General features: G+C 35.8%; 2 protein-coding genes and 1 long non-coding RNA gene across 4 annotated transcripts in view; 1 reads left to right on the top strand and 2 right to left on the bottom strand.

The window, feature by feature from the left end:
* The window catches only part of LOC134754016 (ATP-dependent RNA helicase bel), a 28,099-nt gene extending 18,837 nt beyond the window's left edge, over positions 1–9,262 (bottom strand). Inside the window, exons 1-3 of one of the 2 annotated variants that reach the window (XM_063690075.1) lie at positions 9,028–9,262; positions 6,795–6,891; positions 3,766–3,939 (exon numbers count right to left, since the gene is read on the bottom strand). In XM_063690075.1, the coding sequence (XP_063546145.1) occupies positions 3,766–3,939; positions 6,795–6,891; positions 9,028–9,072 (316 nt within the window). In that variant the 5' untranslated portion in view covers positions 9,073–9,262. The remainder of the gene's footprint in view (positions 1–3,765; positions 3,940–6,794; positions 6,892–9,027) is intronic. The other variant, XM_063690076.1, reaches the window with a different exon arrangement.
* Positions 1–26,831, top strand: part of LOC134754981 (uncharacterized) — a 245,613-nt gene that overhangs the window by 26,411 nt on the left and 192,371 nt on the right. The gene's annotated exons all lie outside the window — the stretch shown is intronic.
* LOC134754998 (uncharacterized) lies at positions 12,504–25,767 on the bottom strand (the record flags this gene model as incomplete). The annotated part of the gene is made up of 5 exons (XM_063691478.1): positions 12,504–12,727; positions 19,120–19,237; positions 19,872–19,935; positions 22,999–23,129; positions 25,559–25,767. Coding segments are annotated over 5 exons (717 nt in total), but the record flags the coding sequence as incomplete, so codon positions are not given.

Below are 26,831 nucleotides of genomic sequence, written 5' to 3'. Positions count from 1 at the left end.
TCAAAAAAGCATCGGAACAGGTGAGGCTATAGACACCCTAATTCATGATGTGGTATCACAGTTAAATGATCGACAGAAAGCAGCCGGAATATTCTTGGATCTTAGTTCAACCTTCGATACAGTAGACCACAATATTCTGTTACAAAAACTTGAGCACTATGGTATTAGAGAAAATGTTTACAAGATATTTGAATCGTATCTAACAAATAGGAAACAATTTATCAAGCTAAGATCAATTGTTGGTGAAACAGAAATGGTGGTCAGGTCAAATATAGTAACGATTAGACGTGGAGTTCCACAGGGCTCTATACTTGGCCCTATATTTTTTCTACTGTTTGTGAATGACCTCATTCCCTATATAGAAAATACAGTACCACAGACAAAGCTAGTAGTGTTTGCAGATGATACCAATGTGGTAGTCACAGCTGAAAGCATGACACAATTAAATGAAAAAGCAAACGCTGTTTTGATGGCCTGTAATATGTGGTTCACAGCTAACAACTTAAAGCTTAACACTAAAAAGACGAATGTGATTTTGTTTTCCGCTACTTCGAACAATTCGGATATACTAAACATTACTTTAAACGGAAGCAAAATCTTGCAGGCTGATGTTGTGAAATTTCTGGGGGTTCATATTGATGCCCAATTGAATTGGAAACATGAACTAACCAATTCCATAAGCTCTGCATGTTATGCCCTTCGCTGCTTGCGGGATTTAATTCATACGACTCAGCTTAAAGCAGTTTACCATACTCTAGTGGAGTCTAAACTGCGATAAAGCATCAAGCAATGGGGTAATAGTTATCAATATAACATCGAAGCAGCTTTCATACTTCAAAAAAGGGCTATTAGGATAATTGTTAGAATACCTCAGTGGGAGTCTTGCAGAGAACATTTTATAAAGCTTAATATCCTGACTGTGCCGTCGCTTTATATCCTCGTACTCCTAACAGATTTAATCAAGCGTTTAAATAAATATGAGAGGATTCTCTTTATCCTTTTTCTACCCTTTGGGTGTAGGCCTCCTTCATTTTGCGCCATTCGTCGCGGTTCTGTGCGACTTGGAGCCACTGTTTCCCCGCAGTCTTCTTAATGTCGTCGTCCCAACGCATCTGGGGTCTACTTTAAGGACGCTCTTCCCCCCATGGTCGCCACTCGAGTAGTCGTTTGCTCCACGAATCGGTCTTTCGTGCTATATGACCAGCCCATTCCCACTTCAAATTGGCTACGCGTTTTATAACATCATTGACTTTGCTCTGCTCTGAGAGCAAATGAGAGCATTACAGACAGGGAAATCAGGCTGTCGACTAGACGGAAGGACCTGAAATGCAACTTTGTCCCGCGTCTTAATATCATTAAACATGCCGCTAGCTATCAGGCAGTCATTCTGTTTAACAAGTTACCAATCAAATTAAAATCTATTTTAAATGGCAAATTGTTTAATGCAAGACTCAAACAGTATCTTTTATAAAAATCCTACTACTCTATAGCAGATTTTGTATCAGACGAGCAAGGCTATTAATGTTTTCTCTAAGACACTTGTCTCCAGTATTGAAATGTATTAAACTGAGTGACCCTTTTTAATATATTTAATTTGAATTGTTAATGTTTTATATTTTTGTAACAGGAATTTATATAGTTATTTTTGAGTAGACTGACATTTACCTTGAGTTTGGCATTTGTAATTATTTTCTAGTAAGTGATTGTTAAATTGGATGTGTACATGTGAATTTTTATTCTAATAATTTTGTAAATATGTTGACATTTGTAATTTTATACTATACTTATCTTCAATATTTATTTTAATTTTTAATAGGTACAATGTACATAATTTAAGTTATTAAGCAACTATGTTCGACACAATAATTATTGTTAAGAATAAATAAAGAAGAAGAATATAAAAACAGTTATTAAAGTATTTAACAATGTTAAATGCAAGTTTAACGTTTACTCCATTGCGAGATGTTTAACGGCAGTTTTGTGGCACCTTCGAAAACACAAATATTGGCGTTTTATGTTCCAATGTTATCTGCCCTTGGAAAACTTCTTTAGGAAACTTCGTATGGCCGAATACAGTACAAATATTGAATAAAATAGATGTACGAAGAGTTACCACAATTAAAATTATATTTTATTAATGGCACACTTATACATATAATATATTTACAACAAATGTTTCTGAATAACTCTACCTTCAACTTTTTTTCCAGCCTCAAACGTTTCTCGAATGAATCACACGCAGCACGCACCATTTCCATTGGCATTTCGTCCCAAATACGCTCGATAACCTTTTTGAAATGATCCAGGTTTATGATTTTATAATCATGTAGTTTCGAAAGTATGTACGACCATACAAAATAATTTAATACGTTCAAGTCTGGAGAATTCCATTCTTGTTTCGGCAAAAAATCTGTAAAATTAGCCTGACACCAAGCTTGAACAGCATTTACCGTGTGTGAAGGAGCTCCGTCTTGTTGGAACACATAATATTCATTCCCAAACAGACATTTTAAATTTGGAGCAACAATCTTCTTCAAAACCTCGGTTTTATAATAAAGTGCGTTAATTTTAACGCATTTACCTAAAAATACTAAAGCTAGTTTACCCCTCAGACCCTTCTTACATACTGCACCCCAAACCATGACCGATGGTGAGCTCTGGAACCTAGGAATATTTTTCTGGTTGTCCGGAATGTCTTCTATCCGCGATGCCCACAATCGATCATTTTGGGCATTATGAGGCTGTTCTAACACAAACAGTTTCTTGTCAGAAAAAACGAAATCATCACCTGCGTGCCAAAAAAGTATTATGTTAGATCTTTGCACTCTCTTTTTCTTGGTCGCTTCGGAAATGCCATGTACATTGCGTTTTTTTATAAGCATGGCATCCAAGATCCACCCTCAAAATATTGTGCACCGATATTAAAATAAGAATTTGTGTCTTTTTCAAGCAATTTTCGTCCTTATGGTAAGCGACAATGTGGTACCTTTTAATTGAAAACGTCACAGTGGATGGCCTGTAATCCATATGTCTTTAAAGTCAAGGTAATTCATAGAGGCAAGGTAAAAAGATGTGTATTCGGACTTATTGGACACGGTGTACGAGTATATTAATGCATAAACACGTTTTTTAATTCTCATTACATCTATAAAGAAGCTTACTAAATCAGTAAATAAAATAAGTAGACCAAATTCGACAAAAAGAAAATGTTTCTTGCAGTTCTTGCAAAAAAATGTTGTAGACTAAGATATAATTTGTGTCACTGTACTGTGTAATTACTTTATAAAAGTGAAGTGATCTCCTGCCTACTATCAGTGGAAGATTCAATTATTGTTTGACAGTTATGTCTAATTGGACCGCGGGTCAAAAGTCAAATGAGATAACGACTTTTGAACTATTGGAACCTAACATTAATACCTAGCGTGATGTGGAGACCACAGAAAACTATCAAATAGCTGTTAGCATTACAAATATAAAGTAAAGAACCTTGGTATAATATTCCTTCGTCACTGTAGAATATTAATAGAAAACTTGAATAAATACTTGTCAAAATAGTGTTATTTTTAAAGAGACATATTAACTTCATTTAAAATAGATTATCATTTTAGCAACTTAAAATGTCACATAAAAATATAGTTCAATATTATAAATTACCAAAAGGTTTAACATGTTGAGCAAGGCTGGTTTTAACAGGAGACTGAGAACTACATATTATATCATGTATGAGGTTGAAGAGTCAATGTAGACAAAGAGAATAAGTATTACCGCGTTCCCTGCGCGGGTATCGCGAATCGTTGCCGCGATCGTAGTCACGGTCACGGTCGCGGTCGTCGCGCCGACCACCACGGTCGTAGCCTCTAGAGTTGCCTCCCAATGATGAACGGTTGTCCCTCGACTCGCTTTGATGACTGTCTAAGCTTGAACGCTTAGACTCTTCTCCTGAACACAAGTTAGGCTCATGTTATACTAACACTAAAATTACCTTAACAACTGGAGTCATCATCACATTGTACAAGTAAATTTTTGTACTTTACAAATATGAAAGGCCGTGCCAGGATAAGCTAATTTAATCTGCCCCCAGCGAGTTTTGGCTTGTAATTTTTTTGATGATGTGGTTTTCTATTAGTAACATGTATGCAAAATTTCAGAACCCAAAACATTAGTTAAAAAAAAACCGAAATATGAGATCATATTTCGTTTTCTTCGATATATTTTTTTCTAGCCAGCCGATTTTGACGTGCGTCACGTATGTTGTGCGTATAGTAATAACAATTATATGACATCAATTATTGGATAAAAAAAAAACAACATTTTTTTTTAAACTACTTTCAGGTCACCTATATTTTTTTTTTTTTTTTTTTTCAAAATTATAGCTGAGGAAGAACAGGAGATATCCTTATTTAAAATACTTTACATACATTACCTAGAACCGCTATACTATAAAACGGAATGATTAAAACCCCTTTAGAGAAACGTGCATGTTGCATACTAAATACTGGCCACATGCATTTTATTAGGTTTAACAACAAATTGAAAAAAAAACGACGATTCGCAGCAAATTCGACTATCGTGCGTTAGGAAAATAAAAGCAACAATGAGTTTATTAACAAAAAGACATTTAACGTTTATGTAAGACGTTTTCGTTTGACGTGTAATTAATATAATAATAAGATATTTTCATAACGTACGATAATCGCAACAAATAAATATTCCGCTGCGAATCGTCGTTTTTTAGGGTTCCGTACCCAACGGGTAAAAACCCTATTACTAAGACTCCGCTGTCCGTCCGTCTGTATGTCTGTCTGTCACCAGGCTGTATCTCATGAACCGTGATAGCTAGACAGTTGTAATTTTTTGCTGTTTTTTTCCGTAATGGTACGGAACCCTTCGTGCGCGAGTCCGACTCGCACTTGGCCGGTTTTTTCAATTTGTTGTTAAACCTAATGAAATGTAAGTGGCCAGTATTTAGCATGCAACATGCACGTTTCTCTAAAGGGGTTTCAATCATTCCGTTTTATAGTATAGCGGTTCTAGGTAATGTATGTAAAGTATTTTATATAAGGATATCTCCTGTTCTTCCTCAGCTATAATTTTGAAAAAAATTGCTGCTCAGTTGCTGGTGGGTGTATTACTAGTGAAAAAAATGGAGCGGTCTCTGACCAGAAAGTAGTTTAAAAAAAAAAAATATTTTTTGCACATGAAATAAAACTATGAAAACGGATTATATCGCGTATATTGAATTTATAATACATCCCGACGTTTCGAACCCTTTACAGCGTTCGTGGTCAACGGGTGACTGAGGAAAAATTACAAAGTGCAAAAATACCCACATACCAAAAATAATGAACAATCATAGACTATAAACTTTAAGGCTGGTTGTACATGCAAAATCGGTTCATAAGGCTAGTTATACAGTACAATTATTTTCAAGTAAGTGTATAACTAGCCTTATGAACCGATTTTGCATGTACAACCAGCCTTAAAGTTTATAGTCTATGATTGTTCATTATTTTTAGTATGTGGGTATTTTTGCACTTTGTAATTTTTCCTCAGTCACCCGTTGACCACGAACGCTGTAAAGGGTTCGAAACGTCGGGATGTATTATAAATTCAATATACGCGATATAATATAATCCGTTTTCATAGTTTTGTTTCATGAGTAACTATCGCGGTAACCGAAGACAATATTATTTTTTGCATTTTATTTTTATTTATTTTATATAGCAATATATCTAATAATTGATGTCATATAATCGTCATTACTATACGCACAACATACGTGACGCAGGTCAAAATCGGCTAGCTAGAAAAACAAATATCGAAGAAAGATCATTTCGTTTTTTTTTTACAAAAAATTACAAAGTTTTGGGTTCTGAAATTTTGCATACTTGTTACTAATAGAAGGCCACATCATCAAAAAAAATTACATGCGTAAACTTGCTGGGGGCAGATTCACTTAGCTTATCCTGGCACGGCCTTTGGTAATGTTTAATGATGATACATCCAAGAAGTAAGATATAGTCTAACTACTTGTTAAACAACTAATCTTGAAAAGACTATCCCAGAATATTCAATTTTGAGTAATAGGAACATCAATAGTGTTATCAATGATGAACAATACTGAACTATTTTTTAATGATCCTATCACAATATAAAAATGTTAAATATGAAATTATATATACATATAACCTATTACAATAAATTTTCTATCAACACTTATAATTTTTTAGTCAAATTAAACAAGCAAATTGTAACACACAGCTACGAGGTTGTGGATACAAATAGTAATGCTTTCATAGTGCAAAACCACTAATCCAATCCAATACCTATATTGTAGCTTGAGGATGTGATGTGAAACACACACATATCTCAGTAAGGTAACCATTAAGCTTATATCAACACAGAGACATAAATGAGCTGAAGAAGTCATTAAAACATCCTCAACCATTTGATAAAAAATATAGATACTCTTATGCATATTGCTATGTCATAGACAAATCGAGCACATGTCAGCATCAGTAAGTGCAACATAAATATGGCTAACCAAGTAATCAGCAAATGCTATAAACATTATTCTAATAAAATTATATGCACAGCTCACAGTACAAGTTAGTTATAGAAAGATCACATAATAGAGTCAGTTTGTTTTAAAATCATTAGAACTAATAAGAAGTAGGTAAGTGAGAACCACTGTGACTATGCAATGAGCAGTATTGCTTATCTTAGCTTGTGTTAAGCCAGCCACCAAATCTAAAAGCACCTACCTTTAACAAGTTTTAGTGGATGATCCTTACCTTCAGGAGGGTTGGCCTGCAACTGCCTGCGCAGATGCGGGGGAATGTAGCGGCCAGCACCCTTAGGAGCCTGAGGCTGCAAGTCCAGACCAGCAAGCTGTAAATAACAATCATCAAATGAATGCTTCTCCCTCAAATATACTTTTCAAATTATTTACATCACTCCTTGAGTAGTCGTACTTAAGTGTGGATAAGTGTGACTACCAATGTATAACTATTAAGGATGTACCGACTAGTCGCCGACTAGTCGGGAAAGCCGACTAACCGGCCACATTTGTAGTCGGCGATTAGTCGGCGACTAGTCGGCCAAAATGGCCGATTAGTCGGCCTATTCTTAATTACAGAAAAAACAGGACATAAACGATATAAACAGCGAATATCAAATGATAAATATCTATTTGGGTTGCGTACGAAATGTTTTGTACATACACAATTATTATTATCGCAATGTCGTCGCAGACCGTATCATATTTTGTATTTGGTTGCATTTACAAAAGTAGGTAATATGAATTTTAGGTAATTTTATTTCTATTACTTGAGGTGTCTTTAATTTAGCTGCTAGGTAGGACCTACCAACCTCACAAAACGCGGGTCTCATAAGGAAATTCTATATCACTCAAGCCGCAGAGGAATTATTACTGTTATGAGTAATGGCGGAGCACAATGCTACTACAGCCTATGGTCACTGGGGATGGTAATAAATAGTTGAATTATTATTCCACACGACCAGTCATTAAGTCTTTACATCGGCAGGAAACATCTTTCAATTAGTAATTTGATAAATATCGCGACACAAATGGTTTTTGCTGTGTTGGACCAGCTAGAAAATAGTGAATTTTTATCGTGGTAGACCCGTTAACGTACAAAACGCGAGAGTTTAGTGTTACATAATAAGACAAAGTTATTGCAGTGAAAATCCCTATGTAAACTTTATAGAGAAAGTAATGATTACGGATTCGGCCGACTAGCCGACTAGTCGGCCGACTAATCGGCCACCTGAGCGCCGATTAGTCGGCCAAATCACTAGTCGGTACATCACTGATAACTATACTGTTCACATTATACTCCTACTAGTAATGTTAGCACTCTGTTATAACAGTTTAGTTTATATCCTGATGGTGATGTTAAGCTAAAACAATACAAACTGCACACTGAAGAGGTTAATAATGGGACTAGTGGGACAACTTCTCGCGCTGGGACATCAAGTAAATTATTCAGACTAGAAAAATATTTTAAGGCAACAGTATACCATCACGCAAACCATGATACAGTGGATCCTCGATAACTCAAATCTCTTTAAGGCGAAATAATCGTTAACACAAAATAAAATGCCATTCCCTTCCCTTCAAAGACCAAAACATCCATAACTCGTAATGTTTAACCTCATTAATATGAAGTAAACAATGATTCCCTTCATGGTTATCCAGTACAATTTTTACCTCTATAACTCGAAAAATAGAATTTGATCTCGAAATCTCTTTAAATCGACAAAAATAGACAAATTGTTTTTTCACCTCTTTTATTACTACTACTTTTACTACTTACTAAAAAAACCTCTGTAGCTCGAAAAAAGCAATACGACTGCACTGTACATGTTGGTACCTTTTACTAGAAATTTACCTCTAATACGAATTTTACCTCTGTAACGCGAAGCCTCAATAAGACGAACAAAATCCAATACGAACCTCCCTAAGTCTATGCCCTCTTTAAGACGAAACCTCTTTATCACGAACTTTTTGTTGTTTCCCTTGAGACCTCTTTATCACGAACTTTTTGGTGTTTCCCTTGAGATTAGTGCTATCGAAGTTCCACTGTATAATCAAAAGTAGTATCGAAATAAGTACTTCATAAACTCGAGGAAAATTATAGCTGTACTTCCCCACCATGACATGCAATATACGTAAAAATTACCTCACGGTGAAATATGTTTTACAAGGCAGTTGCTTAAACTTATAGTGCGTATCATAAGAAAATTACCAAAACCTATCACCGATTCGCTGTCTGCAAAATTAAATCAAATGCTTCCTTAGGAGGTCGCCATGTTGGTTATCGCTAGCGGGACACGTAAAGTAGAATCGAGTTACTCATTTCCATAGAAAGACAATATGTAAACCTCATCATGAATGAGGCTCCTTATGAGAATTATGAATAGATCATTTCAAGCTCAAGTCAGTAATAAGTACATAATCAAATAGAAAGAAAAATCAATACAAAGTACACACGAGGTACCGACCTGCTGCTCTAGACCTGTTCCATTTTGGTTGGTAACATTACTCATATTACTACCAAGCGGTACGTTTTTTTGGGAACTTTGCTCGAAAAATACTATACAAATACAGTCTACAATTAATTTTGCACCAACACAAGTTCACAAAATCACATGAAAAGGCTACTAATTTATTTCCCGAAATCACTTTTCATTCGCAGTTATTGTTCTTCGCGAAATTGACGGAATTATAAAAGGATCATTCACTCTCAACGATGTTTCCATATACAATTGTGTTTTCCCCAATTTCTTAATAGCCCGTTTAAGTAGACGCTATCTTTTGTCACAACGTTCTGTGAAGATAAAACTTTAAGTAAATAAATTATACATGAACCGGTATTTTATTATAAAATGCCAATAGTTTTAAGAATATTTTTCTAGTTTCTATTCGCTGTGATAGGTGTACTAGAAGAAATATAATTATTAAAAAATACCCCACTTACCAGGAAATGGAGAAACATTTTTTTACCACCAATAGGGTATCTGTATAATGTAGTAACATTATCGTAACGAAAACTGCTTTACCGAAAGAGTTGTTCATTTCCGTTTATAGTTTTACTATTAAACAATAGATGTCGTTTTAGCAACGTATGACGCGGTAAATTAAACCTTATAGGTTATCCTCCATTCTACAATAGATGTCGCTTTGTCAACGTAAAGAGACGGTAACGCGTACATAATGTGGTAAGGGCATGTAAGGGCATGAAGCATTAAATCTACATTCGTGGGTCAGGGTTCATCCATTACTTACGTCAACGTATTTCGAGGTTTTTTGACCGCTCCACCCCTCCTTGTCACATTTGGCAAACCCCTTCCCCCCTGGTGTGACGTCACCTTTTTTCAATGAAATCGGCGAATTAAGTATTTGCCCCTATAATTAAGTATTTGGGGGAGACCAAGGAGAACATACATAGATCAAGTAAAGGAAAACTCAAAGTCGTGTCGTATCGGGCTGTCAAGGAGAAGGCAGAGGACCGACACATATGGAAAGAGCTCCACCGACAAGAGTAACTCTTAAATATATGATGATGATGAAGTTTTTGACAAAAGATATATTAGTAATTTTATTACCCAAAACTGATAGGAAAGAAAATTAAACGAAAAACCGGCCAAGTGCGAGTCGGACTCGCGCACGAAAGGTTCCGACCATTACGAAAAAAAACAGCAAAAAATATCACGTTTGTTGTATGGGAACCCCATTTAAATATTTATATTATTCTGTTTTTAGTACTTGTTGTTATAGCGGCAACAAAAATACATCATTTGTAAAAATTTCAACTGTAGCTATCACGGTTCATGATACATCCTGGTGACACAGACAGACAGACGGACAGACGGACGGACAGACGGACAGCGTTAGTAATAGGGTCCCGTTTTTACTCGTTGGGTACGGAACCCTAAAAAAAACGATTATCGTTCCAAAAACTTGTTTTTTAACTGTACAGCGATTAAAATAATTTAAATAAGTTAAAGTGACGTCACAAACTTTGTGACTCCCCTACTACTACTCCCCTGTCATTATAATAAAATAACACGTAGGTTAGGTCGTTACTCTGCAGCAGCAAACACAAAGTGAGCGAGCGCGAGTGTGGATCTGTGGATAATTCCCTCGCCTCACCTCCTCTCGTCCTTTGACTCGCGTCCGAAAAACCGACAACAAGCGGAGCTACCTCAGAATAATGACTGGAGCTACAGCGAGACGAGGGGACACGAGCGCACCGCCCACTCTCGTAGTCGCGTTCCCTCTCCTGTAGCCTCGTGGAGTGTGGATGGGGCGTGAGGTTTAACAAATTACAAATTAAACTTTTTTTTAAGGCGCGTCCCTCGTTCATTAAAAATATTCGTTAGGGATGACAATACAATATCGAATAAACATTACTAATGTTAGCCAACCAAGGGCCTGACACTCTTTGATAGAGAAAGATAGTCTTATTGGCATTATTAAAACAGACTCTGTCAACATGCCTCAACATGGCATCCGACATGGGTGCTGCTGAGTCCGTCGATTAGGTCGTCAACATATAATTTGAAGTTGAATGCATTACTTTCCATTTTGACATTGTGTACGTTTAATAAATTGATTTATTACTTAATATGATTCAGAATATCTTCCAAGTTAAATTATAATAATATTATTATTAATTATAATAATATTATTATTTAACCGCAGGGCAGCTTGTGGCGAGCTGTTGGGGAGTAACGACCCCACGGACCCGAGTGCTCCCGAGAGTCGGTCAGGGTCTCCGTCTCCGGCGTGTCTTTGTCGGTCGGAGTGGACCCCAAGGGGACCCGCAGGACTCTCAGCTCTGGCTTGCCTTCATTGGCTGTCCAGAGAGGAGTCGCTAGAGCTATATGCTCCAGGGGTGGAAGTGAAAGATGCATAAGACGCGAGTTGGCACAGTGGCTGCTAACAGACACTGGGTAGAAAGCGGCGCACACCTCTCGACACCCCTGAGCCGCTCACACCGGTGTTGCTCCTGGTCGTCATCACGACGGCAGTTTCAGGGGCCCATCTAGTCAGCGGCGAGTCACCGCCTGCCTCGATAACGTGTACAGACATTGTTATGGCAGGTGTCCGGACCTCTCAGCAATAGCCCAATCTTTTGACCAGCCAAACTTCAACACCATAACCGGCACTCTTTTTCACTGTGTTTATAATAGCCCCTACGCCTGTTGGAACCGATTTACGGGTATCTATTTGTACCCGTGAATGGGTTCTAGCAGGTGTATTACATAATAGCAAATTTCTCAGAAGGGCCTCTACGTGTTGGATCTGTATCCCCACGCACGCCTATCGAATGACCGGGATGTATATACCCGTGAGTTCATATGAGATACAAATATTATTAAATATAGGTGCGTTAGTTATTTTATGATACAGGTCTCCAGGGTCACGACATGGTCAGAGTTGTTACAGCAGCGGTCACAACAACTCCCCAGCTCAGCAGGAAAATAGATTAATTTTAATAATTCATTACATTTTACATTTTTCGTGTATATATTGATTTCAATAGGTGTACGCTCGCCCCATACTGGCCATACTATTTGTTTACTATTCGGTTTCAAGTTGTAATCACAAAGCTTAGGTTTCACTACATTTATATTACATTTGATTATTAAAGGGTGGTCGGAACAGAACACACCAAAGTTAACGTAAACATCAAGTACAACAGTTTGCCAACCAGCTTGTGTAGTTAAGCAGTGATGTAACTACCAAAACGATTTACAGCTTGCTGGGAATTAATTCTTCGAAAAAATCTAATTTGATTGGCCTATATTATAAAAAACGTGTACGTACGTTAAAAAATAATATATATACATATTTTCTCGTTATATAGAAAAATAAAACTACGGTTTATTTGTGTGGTTTATTGACATCAATTGTGTTTTGTCACGACATTTGTATCTTAAAACAGTAAATCTAGCTCAATTGCACATGTACAACTTGTCCTATTGAAGAGCAGCTGAGAGGTTAGACGAATCTATTGATGTATTTCCAGGTGTCGAGCTTTGAGAGCACGGGGTTGGCGGCCGCTGGTAGCGCGATCGACACGGCGGCGGCGATGGCGCCCTGGAAGCGGTTGGCGTAGTCGACGATCACGTCCTCTAGTATGGCGTTCACTACCTTGTCGATGTTACCGCCTCCGATCACGCCGGTCAGCTTAGACTGAAAATAAAATCTTATTGGTCAGTTGTTTTACCGGACACTAGGTAACATTGATGGATGAAACAGTTCAAGTGACAATTGAACTTAGTGAATAAACTAGTAGTTCGCCCCGCACTGAGAACTCCCGGTTCGCTAAAAACTATATAGATTCATAATTACATTAACTATTTGTTTTTCGACACGATTGAATAAACAATGTGAAAATTCAAGATGACTGCCGTTTTTTATAATATCGAATTCGGATTTGTGTTAAAGGGTTTTAGGATCCTCATTACATTACTTAATTTTACATACATTAATTTTCACTATGATCGAGACAAAATTAATAAATTCAGGATGGCGAACATTTAAGGAGCCTTTCGGATGCTCAGATATCAATTCTCATCATGATTCGAGCAAAAATGAAGAAGTCAAGACGGCCGGCGTTTTTTACAATTTTGACTTCGGTTTCCTATTAAGGAGCCTTTCGAATCTTCAGATTTCAATTTTCATCATAGTTACAGCAAAACTGCAGAAATTCAAGATGGCGGCAATTTGTTTAAATTTTGACTATTGTTGAGTATGTATAGATTTATACTGGCAAGTTAGTTATTATGAACTTGACTAGTTCTATGTCAAATGTCATAGCGTTACAAAATGAAGATCTATATTGTGTTATTAATTGTTATGATGATTTAATTTAAATATATATTGTGTACTCAACGTCTGCGTATCATTAATATGGTAGCAGAGCGTGGTTAATGAAAGTAAGCGGCAAGATATCTACAAGTAAGTGGCAAAATGAGTAATAGCGATAAAATAATTATACCCGTGTTTGACAGAACTGAATACGCGAACTGGAAAATTCGGCTCATGAAATATTTACAATTTAAAAATGTAGGGAAGTAGCAACTAGAGTTAAAACAGAGAAGGATGATGCTAATAAATGGGAAGAGATGGATATTCAGGTCACGAATTATATTTACAGCGCTATTACCAACCGACAGTTAGAATATATAAGCGATGTAGAGTCGGCATATAAAATAATATTAAAATTCGACGGAATGTATTTGAAAGAATCTACCGCTTTACAAATTGTGTGCAGATATAATCTAGAAAATATAAAGCTAGTTAAATATACAGATATCAATATTTTCTTCGACGATTTTGAACAAAGCGTCAATGAATTAAAAAATGCTGGCGCCACTATTTCTGAGAGTGAAAAATTAAATTACATGCTAAAAGCGCTACCGGAAAGTTATAGCTATATAGGCGATTTAATAGATGTGTTACCGGAAACCGAAAGAACTGTTGAATACCTTAAAAGTAAAATAAGAATGAAAAATTTACATAAAGTAGATGAAGAGTTACCAAACCGATTAAATGCATTAAAAGTGAATTCAGAAAATAAACCGATTTGCTTTACGTGTGGAAAGCCCGGTCACGTGCGCAGAGGTTGCTGGCACGGAAGTCGTGGTCGTGGACGCGGACATTCAGGTCCAACTCATGGTCGTGGACGTGGTGACCATAATTTTAGACCAAATAGAGGTAGAGGATCTTACCAGAGCAATACAAATTATAACAGAAATAGCTTTTACACATCAATTGTGCATAATTCGACGAAAAATTAAGATAATACGGTAAAGTCAGGTCAGATAAATTGGCTTTTAGATAGCGGCTGCACAGATCACATCGTAAATACAGATGAATATTTTGACAAATATATAACTTTAAAGATGCCCATAAAAATAAAAGTTGGAGATGGAAGATTTTTGGACGCAACGAAAGTTGGCAGCATTACAACATACTTTCCTGTTTATGAGAATAAAAATAAAGTGGTCATAGGTAATGTATTTTACATAAAAGAGATGAACGCAAACTTGTTGAGCTATGCGAAGATTACAGACAATCACACAATAATTTCGTCAGGACATTTGTCAAAGATATATAACCGGAATAGAGAACTAATAGCGATTGCGAAGAAGGAGGACAGATTATATAAAATGACAAGCTTCATTACAAAAACAATTGGTGTAAATGTAGCAAGCAGTAATATGACATTGAAAGAGAAACTTCACAGAACACTTGGCTATGTAAATTTCAACCATCTTGACGTTATGTGCAGAAAACAATTATTAGAAGGAATACTTGAGCAATTAGAGTCAGACTATATGAAATGTGCGATCTGCGTTGAGAACAAAATGCATAATTTACCATTTAATAATAATCGGACCAAAGCAGAAGACATACTACAGATTGTGCATACGCATGTTAATGGACCACATAGAACGACTGGACATCAAGGAGAAAAATAATTTCTGACATTTATAGATGATTTTAGCAAGTTGGCAAAAGTATATTGTATCGGATCAAAGGAAGAAGTATATGATTGTTTTGTGGAATATGTAAATGAGCTACAAAATTTAACAGGAAAAGTTATAAAGGAGTTGAGATGTGACAACGGTAGAGAATATATTAATAGAAGAATTTTTAATTTTGCGAGAGAAAAGGGCATAATGATTAAGCCCTGCCCAGCATATGTGCATGAGTTGAATGGTACAGCAGAAAGATACAATATATCGATTATGGATATGGCACGATGCCTTTTAGCAGAAGCAAAAGTTGACAGACGATTTTGGCCAGAAGCCGTAAAAACAGCAGCTTACTTAAAGAACCGAATATTGACAAATACTTCAGAAAGAAAGACTCCTTACGAACTATTTTTCCAGAAGAAGCCATCTGCAAAATATTTAAAAATGTATGGCAGTAAAGTTTATGTTAGAACGCCAGAAGTAAGGCGAAGGTCAAAATGGGATCATAAATCAGAAATGGGAATTCTACTCGGATATACAGATGTTGGTTATGGAGTACTGATTAATGACAGAATTATCATAGCAAGGCACGTAGATATAATTGAAAAAGATGTGAAATTAATTGCTTTTGACGATGAGGAAGAAGATAAAGAGGAAAATAAAAAAGAAGAAGAAAAGTGGGAAGATACCATAGATGAAATTGAACCGGAAGAAACATTACAAGAGAATGATAATGATATTGACGACAAAGTAAACGATGATACGAGAAAGTCCAAGAGACAAATTAAAGCACCAGTCCGTTTCGACGAAGAATTCGGCTACTACTGTATAACTGTTAATTATTGTGATGCGATGATTCCAGATACTTTTCAGGAGGCAACCAAATGTGACGAGGCAGATCAATGGAAAGAGGCAATGGATAGAGAGATGAACAGTCTTGTGAAGAATAATACTTGGACGCTGGTAAATGCTCCAGAGAACAAAAAGGTACTTGACGTTAAATGGGTGTATACGAAGAAAACCAACGATCTCTATAAAGCAAGGTTAGTGGTACGAGGCTTTCAACAGACTGATAATGTCGAAGATACTTATTTACCTGTAGCTAGAATGCAAACTTTGAAACTACTTTTATCATTCTGTTGTCAATTTAACCTACATGTACATCAAATGGATGTAGAAACTGCATTTTTAAACGGTAAAGTGTTATCCGAAGTGTATGTCAAACAACCGTTAGGCTATAAAGATGGTACTGATTAAGTGTATAAATTATATACAATTATATACATAAAAAGTTTTTACCGGCAAGCACTAAAGTTTTACTTGTTCAGTCCCTAATATTGCCAATCATTGACTACGCTGATGTGTGTGGCACTAACATTACACAAGCCTCGCTGTCCAAACTTGATCGTCTCCTTAACAATTGCATCAGATTCATCTTTAACCACCGCAAATATGACCATGTCTCTGCTTTTCGCCGTAAACTCCATTGGCTCCCGATTCGTGAACGCCGGTCATTGCGAATTTTATGTACTCTGTATTTAATTTTGTTTGACCCAGCTGCACCCAATTATCTAAGATCTAAATTTGAGTTTATAACAGCCCGTCCTGGTTGTGTTCTTCGTGCTTCTCGTACTCTGAAGCTGGCCATCCTCCCTCATCGGACTGGATTCTTGTCCAACTCATTCACCTGCCAAGCAGTTCGGCTGTGGAATGCTCTCCCTCTGCCTATCAGACAAGCTCAGAGCAAGCTTACATTCAAAAGCAAGTTGCGTAAGCATTTATTTGAGAACATTCGGGACTGATGTGTGATGTATGATGTGTGATGTGAATATATGTATGTTTATTTATATATATATATTAAATTTGTATATATGTAGGTATATTATTATTTTCTTTATGGATATTTGTGTAAATATAGTATCATAGTAGTCTGACTTGGATCTTTTTCATATTTACTCTTTAGAATCCTGCACCAAACTAACTGTCTCTGTTTAGCCCAATGGTTGACTGGTAGAGAATGCCTCAAGGCGTTAAGTCCGCCATTTGTACTATTTTTGTGTAAATTTGTGCAATAAAGTTTAAATAAATAAATAAAATAAATAAATTATATAAGTCCTTATATGGATTAAAGGAAAGCCCACGTGCGTGGTACGAATGTTTTCATAAATTTGTGTTGACCTTAGGGTTTCGGCGAAGTAAATATGACTATTGTCTCTATGTGAAAACTGATAGTAACCAAACAGTTTGTATATTAGTATATGTAGATGATTTATTAATTGCTTGCAAAGATGAACAAATGGTTGCTACGATAAAAGATAAATTGAGTAGTTATTTTAGAATGAAGGACATGGGAAAAGTCAAAAACTATATAGGAATTGACGTTGAGTATGATTATAGTAAAGCGAATATTTTGACTTTGAGCCAGGAGAAATACATAGAATCGTTAGCAAAAAAATATAAAATTGAAAATTCGATAGAAATTTTTAATCTCAAATAAATTATTATGGATTGTTACGTAGATGCCGATTGGGCCGGAGATGTTTTAGATAGAAAATCAACCACAGGATTTGTAGTAAGGTTATTCGGAAACGTTGTGTATTGGAAGTCAAAGAAACAAAACAGTGTAACTAAATCGTCAACATTTGCTGAATATATAGCGTTATCCGAAGCAGTAACTGAGATCATTCTTTTACGAAGTGTGTTTAACGATGTCTTTTTAACATTTAATGATCCAGTGAATATATATGAACATAATTCAGGTGCAATGATTATTGCCAAGTACGGTAATTTTACGAAAAACTCAAAACACATTGAAGTGCATTATCACTATGTACATGAGAATTTTAAAAATGGTGTTATAGATATCATCAGAGTGAATACTGAAGATAATGTAGCGGATATTCTGACTAAATCGCTAGGTCATGTTAAATTCTTTAAATTTAGACTAATGTAACATAATATACACCGTGATATTTATGATAAAGTTTTAAAATTGTAATTGTTCTAAGAATGAGAACTCAATTAATTTAATGTTGGAGATAAGCGTTACTTGTGTTAATGTGTTGCCATGTATAAATCTAAGGAGGCGTGTTGAGTATGTAATAGATTTATACTGGCAGGTTAGTTATTATGAACTTGACTAGTTCTATGTCAAATGTCACAGCGTTACAAAATGAAGATCTATATTGTGTTATTAATTGTTATGATGATTTAATTTAAATATATATTGTGTACCCAACGTCTGCGTATCATTAATAACTATATATCCATATTAAGTGGCCTTTCAGATCATCAGTTATCAATATTTGTCATGACAAAACCAAAGAACTCAAAAAAGGAGAAAATCAAAGTTTGTCCATTATTGAACGTTTTGTATTAAAAGTCTACCTATTAAAAGTCCTTCCGCACATCCTTAGGTCTCGATTTACAACTCAATCAGACCAGTGATACCTTCTAATATCTCTTAAAATGTATGTACCCTACCTATGTACCGTACCTACACTGTGGTGAGCATATACTTTCTTGCAAAGGAGTTGACCAGTATAGCAAGACCCCTTAAAAATAGCTTTTGGGCCTCCTAGGCTCTTCTAGCTCCATAAACTCTTCATGTTAGAACTTATAAAATAAATTGCCCTCAACAATACGTTTACCTACCTAATTTCATTTAAATTAGAAAAAAACTAAAGTTATTGCGTAACAAACTATCCTCTGATAGTTCAATTAAAAAACATCGAAATGTGTTTAGTGGTTAGTGGTCCCACTAGCCCGGCGCTAAAAGGTTTTTCAAACAGGAAGGGTACGCTGACAAATGTCATCTCAATGCAATTTTGCAACATTTGGCGTTTTTATGTTATAAATCAAGTGGCAACGTCATTTTTTTTGTAGTTGGAATTTTGATTTAATCTCAATTAATCAAATTTTAAATTTAAATGACTTAATCGACCACGAGCCGGCGGCCTGCCACTTGAAGGGTATGGAAATGGCACCTGTCAACGTAGGTACCCATCAAGTTCCTTTCTTAAACACTATAGGTATACCTACGAGTATGCATGCCAGTGCACTGTAGTACCTATAACGATGATCTTTATTCCAATTAGTTACCTCGAAATGAGGAATCTCGTAAGAAGAGTTGATGACACTGTCGAGTAGCACCGATCGGCCGTCTTCCGATTGCTTCAGAAGCAACGTTCCACTGAAGCGGAAACCATCAATTTGGAATCTAGATAAAAAGTAAAAATTAAAACACTTTATAATTAATAAAACTTACATAATATAATATATACAAATGTCAAAAAAACCTATGAATACAAATAATTACATGAAGTAACTATTAGTCAACCCCGTTCGTTATCGCTCCCGGTGCAAAAGTGCCCATAATGCTCACGGCATTGCCCCGACAATACACTTTATTAAACACTTTATAAAAGGAATTAGCACAAAACTAAAGGCAAACTCCTCGATTTTAACTAACATATAGGTATATGTGAACAAGCAAGTTTAGCATATAATATATACTGTAATGCTGTAAGGGTCTTTGCTAGCCAAGCAAAGACCCTTACTTACCCTTACATGACTAATAAGATGTAACTACCTATTTTGTAAGGGAACCTAAATCGAATAATTACTGTAAATGTCCACTTATTTATGAAGAACCTAGTTATTATGTTTTGCTTTGGTCATGTATGCATGTAGGTATATGTTATCTCTCATATTTATATGTATAAGTAGATAAGTCATTTATACTTAATACGAGTTCAACTAAACCAAGCTTTAAAGCGCTTCTAATGTCTAAAAGAAAGACGTTAAGTTAATTACAAATTCTTAAAATTGTAAAAAAAGTATTATCCATTTACCTTGTTTTACCATTTCCGTATAGAGGAATAGCAGTTAACAGATCTCCAACCAAAGCGTAGCTCTCTGGAAATATAAAGAAAAAAAATTAAAATTCGAAAAGATATAATTCAGTTAAATAGTTACTTAAAACGTAGGTAGGTAAAAAATAAACATAAGGTACAGAAAAAAATAATGAATGTATGGAATCACACACATCAGGAAAAACAGTCGGGATGAAAAAAATGTTATGTATGTAAAGGGTTTAATCACATGGAGCAGTCATAAATCAGAAACTGTATCAGATTGGTTGTTATAGCCAGTTCTAGTTACGGGGTTTTGGTTTGGTAAGTTCCAATGGTACCGAGGTTATACCTAGTTAACGCACTTTTAATTAGGTAGATATCTTTTTCCGCAATAAAACGGCCATTTTTTTGACAGATTTTTCACAAGGTTCGATGTCCAGTTGATAAGGGTTTCAAAAATGAATTATATACATAGATTCTTTTTACCCCAATTAATAAGCCGCACCTACATATGCATATTTTAACGACCTCGCCAACAATTAATAAGCCGCACCTACATATGCATATTTTAACGACCTACCCAAAAATTTACGATAGGATTCGACTCAAAATCACGGCGAGTCTATCAATTTGAGCATTTGGCCCTCGCAAAAGGAGACAAATTCCATGCCTAGTCGTGGCCCTCGGGTCAAATAGGTTTTGGGGTCTAAATGAGAGGAGACATGGCCAAAATTATTAAAGAGAGCCACTAAGAGAGGGGTAGGTATACTGCATGTGAAGATAAAGTTTATATGATTCGAGTTTACCATGTATCTCCCGTATTACATGTTTTAATACATGTAACTTGCGCGGAAAATAATACAATGGACACAAAAATAAGTACATATCAAATATGTACAATTAAATAACTAATAATTAAATACAATTAAAATACAAACCTGTCAGCAGCGCGCATAGTAACCGAATGAAATATTGGAAAATTATTATTAACTTTAATATTGCGTGAGAATGAGACTCCGATAAACGATTGAAATGAGTGAATAAGTTTTTCACGGTAGCATTTGGTGGTTATGCGTGGTGGGGTAGAAAAAATGGTCCGTCATTTTGTAGTATTTGATGCAAGGCAAAGCTCAGAGCAACAATAGGTAGTTCTATGAAAGCGACAAGGGAGGAGGGGGGAGATACCTAACGAGATGGTCTTATGGAACTTTCAGTAGGAGTAGTAGAAAAAGCGCTATTATTGTTTGTCCTTGTCACAGTATCATGTTTCATTTAGGCCTACTTCAAAGAAGTCCTAAGTGCCACGTCTAATCGGTAGAGGTATTGATGTTACCCACCAGTGCTTGGTGGGTTCAATGAACCCGACTAACTTAACAACTTGTGGCTACTCTTTAGTATTTGCTTTGAGAGGCAAAGGCTAAATTGTATAAATAATACAAATGTTTTTTTTTTCAGAAAATGTACATGTAGGTAAAGCCTGACCAGAACTATATGATCATGCGCCATGTTGCGGAATTTCATTGGAACTAATTTCTTACACTGGCAATAATTTTAATGATAGGTTGTCACTGTTGTCAGTGTCATTGTGGCGGTTTACTTGAATAATGCTTAAGCGATTGATATTAAATAATAAATGACAAAAATGCCCAAAACTATACATAGTCAGGAGCGAAACATTGTTAATAATGTAAATAATAAACTGCTGGAAGAGAACAGTTCGGGAAATTAAACTATTTCGCTACGACACATTTCCAAATTAACATCAGAGCTGACAGGTAAACAAATCAAAATGTCATTATAGTCTGGCTATTACGACTTAGTTATTGTAGTGTTATGTTATACAAGCGATGAAACACAGTAACAAAACGGAGCGAGTGTAAAAAATATTGACTATGCTTTGGAGACGATCAATCTTCTTAATTGACAATGTAGCAGAAACTATGTAAGGTTACGGAATATATACCTACCTAGTAACATGACCATCATCATCATCATCATCATCATGGTGGCCGTTTGGTATCCAATCTTGGAAATTAAAAAAAAACAGCTATAGAGCTGAGCTGAGCTGATGGTGTGGCTATTGGCTAATAGTAGTCACACCATCTGGTATGTTACGACTAATTTCTAGGTAAATCGGAGGCATCGATTACGCGAAATACGAGAGGTTGTACCTCCTGAGGTTTTATGCTGCCAAAGAAAAGCAAACTAAAAATAAAAAAGAAGACGCAATTAGACGATTTTGACCTATGTGTGATACGTAAGAAAATACATGAATTTTATACGGCAAAAAAAAGTATGTAAGTCAAACGAGTTGCCAATCCACATTGTTCACGCTATACTGAAATGTTGCCATATAAATGAGAAGGTGACTGTCCATTTCTGACTGCCGCTGCACTGCAGTTGCGACGTTACGCGGTCCAGCACTACTGTAGCAGCACGACTGCTGCTGTTGCGGCGTGCAGTCGCGACAGCCTTCGTTGATGGCTTGTCAATGTCGAGTCATATAATGTCAGACGTACAAATAAAATACTAATAGTGGTGCAGCTGCGGTCGGGAAAACGTTAAAATCACCATATTACGTGCAATCGATATCGTCATTCATTTTACTATGGAAATTGACAATAACACCGACGCGTTCAGGCCGCTGCAGTAGTGTCGGTGCAGTCGCGCAGCTGCGGTCAGAAATGGACTGTCACCTTTATAGCGCCCTCTTGACAATGATCATTATTCCTGGTCAGAATTTTAATTAAATATGTAATCATAATAATCAAGTAGCTAGATTTAAAAAACAGGCCAAGTGCGAGTCGGACGTACCATTATCTATAAAAACGGCAAAAAAATCATGTTTGTTGTATGGGAGCCCCCTTAAATATTTATTTTATTCTGTTTTTAGTATTTGTTGTTATAGCGGCAACAGAAATACATTATCTGTGAAAATTTCAACTGTCTAGCTATCACCGTTCATGAGATACAGCCTGGTGACAGACGGACAGACAGACAGACAGACAGAGAAGTCTTAGTAATAGGGTCCCATTTTTACCCTTTGGGTACGGAACCCTAAACAAACAGTTGTCAATGACTAAATTCGCTCAGCAAAATAGACTGATAATATAAAAATGGTTACCGGCTTCTATCACAATGCTGGGTACAGAGATGTCCACCGCGAAGGACAGATCCGACGGCGTGAACCTGCTGGAGTGCACCACGAATCCGCCCATACCAGTCATCAAGGCATTCTTCAGGTCTAGCTCAAGGCTACAATTTAAACAAATAATTCAAATATTTTAATAGGTAGTATAGTAGTAGTAGAGCCATTAATTCCAATAAATATTACATTAGTTTAGAAAACATGCAATGATTTTTGTAAATAAACTTAGTAAGGTAAGGTCGGGTAGGAATAACATAGTTTATTATGCTCGGGGCAAGACCAACAATATGAGGATTCCATACAAGTGATAGTCTTACCCCGGTGATAGTATTACCCCACCTTACCTTATTAATTATCGTTGTACATAACTTCTGACTCTTTTTTGTAAAATGCATATTGTAGAATACTTGGTCATTACTTTCCTTTTCTGTTTTGTGATGAAGAAAGAGGCTTAATTAGGCTATCGATCCCGATAGCTTTGTTTAATAAATAACCACTGTAAATATTCTAAATCACAGTAACTCAGTGATCCTTAGTTGTATCCCATAATTGTTATGTATGAAATTAAGGCATTTACCACTGCGTTACCATATTTTTACATTAATCAATATTAATATACACATTTTGGTCAACAACTTCCTACGATTTAATTCAGGTACAATTTGGGAATATAATTTTTACACACGAATTCAATATCGATCATACTTTTTTTGGCAATAGATTAGTGGTTACGAAGAAGTAGAATACTCTGGAATTATCTTTGTAAAGTCAGGTACGCCCTGTAAGTTTATTTCATTTTTTTTTTCATTTTGCATTTTCATTTTTAGGGCCCCGTACCTCAAAATGAAAAAACGGAACCCTTATAGGATCACTTTGTTGTCCGTTTGTCTGCCAAGACCCGGTCTTTATCTCTGGAACGCGTGGAGGTATCGAATTAAAATTAAAACAATATACTCAGGTCTACAGCCCCTTGAAGCTGTGTAAAAGTTAACGCAAAAAAAAAATACGACCGTTTATGCTGCAAAAAAACATATATTTCGACACTCAAGGGGATCAAAATTTATAGGGCACCTATTTCCCGTGGATCTACGTAGAACTATGAAATTTGGCAAGTAATATCATCTTACACTACATAAGTTTGTAAAAAATATAAAAAGTTTAATTTGTACGGAACCCTCGGTGGGCAAGCCCGACTCGCACGGCCGGTTTTTTTAATATTAGGCACCTAGGTATATACAAGTAAGTATTGCTTTACAGATTCGCATAGCATAATGATACTGATACCTACGCAATTAGTAGATTGCAATTGATAAATACAGGCTGATTTTGATATGGCTGACCATATTTCGATTTCGTGGTTGGCCTGTAGTAAAAGTTGTTAAGTATGACCTACGTATTCACACCTAGTATGGTCAGACATAACAAAATCATCCTGTATGTATCTATCTATATTGCACAAGTGATTTTTAAGTCGTGAACCAAAACCACACTTTCCCATAAAGCTTTGTATGACGAAGCATTAGCTAAAATCACAATTATTGGCTATTTTGTATTGTTTATTTATTAAAAAGCCTAGCCCAGTAACATTAAATGAAGTTGAATATACCTAACTTATAATCTATTTCATTACAATTTGATAAGCGCAAAACGTGATGTAGGGTGATCAAGATAAAATAAATTTTTTTTTATTATTTAACAAGAATTGAGTTGATAATTAAGGGTAAGCTCGGTTCTCCATACAGAGGTCGTTCCGCTCTCATTTTAAAACGATTACTATTTAGCTCTGAAACTTTGTACTTACAATAGGATAAGGTATACATATCTATGTCTGTAATTAGTTTATGTAGCTTCAGATACTATACTTTAAAAAATACAGCAAATTTAAGTTTTACATACAAAACTAGTTTTTGCTTATTTCGTTAGTTTTATAAACTGGAGCTATATAAACTAATTACAGACTTAAATATACCTCATGTTATTGTATGTGCAAAGTTTCATTACAATCCAACACGTAGTTTTAAAATGAGAACGAAACTCCGTTTGTATGTGAAGGTGAAATTCGGCCGAGCTTGCCGGTTACCCTCGTAAATTACCTTTATGAAGCACAGAAAAAATATTTCATTCGCGATTAAAATTTCCACCTGTATAAATAAATAAATCAAGGAATGCTGATAAACATGCCGTGTGCGTGACTGCGTGCGTACTACAATTAACAATCAAACATATTTGATGCCTACATAATAACCTCAAAACAAAATATACGTGCATCAAGAGACCCAATTTAGTTATTTTATTGAGAGCTAATTTGGAATCACAAAAAAGCAAAATATTTTAATTTAGAAATTTGCGCACGTTTAAGTGACATTCTAATTGAAACGTCACATCGTTTTTTTGTTTTACGCTCTCAGCAGTCGTATTTTCAATTTTGCTCCCTCTTTTTAAAAACGCAATTTTGGCAACACAATAGAGTCCATTGAGTAGTATTTTTCGGTACTGTTATAACCGTGGAGTTAATACGATCTCCAAGCAGACTTACTTGACGAGTCCCAATGGAAGGTATAGGTGGAATTCCTCTAAGAATAAGGGGTCTAGAGGTGGAATGCCAAAGATTACGGATCCATTGTTGATGATGAGACGGATATAGTTGAATAGCTGACGGATCAACTGGTTGATAAGGATTTCAACTGCTGCAGAGATCCTCTCGGAGCCCGTAAGATCATTATCGGAAATATCTGTAAAGTTGAAATAAATATATTCAACACAATCAAAATATACTTACACGATATACCTAATATACTTATGAGCCAGTTTTTCCAGCGTGACTTAGGCTTTAGATCGTGTACAATTTCAATGAATTTTAAAATAAAGTTGCCAATTATCGGGAAGCACTAGGACGCGTATTTGTCGTGCATATTATATGACAATCTCCTAGCTAGATTATAAATATAAGGTCCATTTACCGAAGCCGGGGTCGATCTTTTCTACGGCGGTCGGTAGTCTCGGCACCGCCGCTACCACGACCGCACACAGCAGCAAAACTCCTACCAACTTCATTCTGGAATATTAAAGTTGATGTGTCTTGGTTATGCAGCACTGTAAAAAGTTCTTCATTTTAGATTATCAAACTCCACTTAAGGGGAGAGAGCAGTTACAAAATGGCAAGCCACAAAAAAACAAGATTCCGTAGACAGTAGGTACACGAGAAAATTGATAGAAAAATTACTATCTAATGCTTGCCTAGCTGATAATTAGTATTCCTTTGGATCTAAACATCGTAAGGAGGTAGGTAGGTACCGATCTACTTATAGCCCAGATCCATTAACTATAGGCAAAGATATATGTAACTCCGCATAATATAAATAGTCTAAGGAAAAAACGTGCCTCGGAATATCAAGAAAAAGTTACTCCAATAGATGACGTCACACCTTTGGCCTATACTCGGGTAGATGGCGTTGGCGACACCGTTTGATATTTAACCATTTTAACACATATCAGTGAAAGAACATGGGTCAAATTCATATGACGTTCTAAAAAACAAAAAAACAAATATCCATATATATATAGTACATATATATACATTTTTTGATATTTTTATACATCTGCATTTTCATTTTAAGTTTTAATCACGTGTCGATAGATAGCTGTTAATTTACTATGACTACAAAATTTACTATCACAATCACCCTCCATACTATCTATTTATTACCTTTGACTATAGGTAAAAACCAAGTTCAAACTCGAAAAGTGTGAAAAAGAGTAAACACTTGATTGCACATAACAAGTACATAACACAGAGAGAATACAGTACG

The sequence above is a fragment of the Cydia strobilella genome, chromosome Z (assembly GCF_947568885.1).
Source record: "Cydia strobilella chromosome Z, ilCydStro3.1, whole genome shotgun sequence".
In the NCBI taxonomy this organism is placed as follows: Eukaryota; Metazoa; Arthropoda; class Insecta; order Lepidoptera; family Tortricidae; genus Cydia; species Cydia strobilella.
Note: the sequence above shows the minus strand (reverse complement) of the source record. Positions and strands in the feature narration are given on the sequence as shown.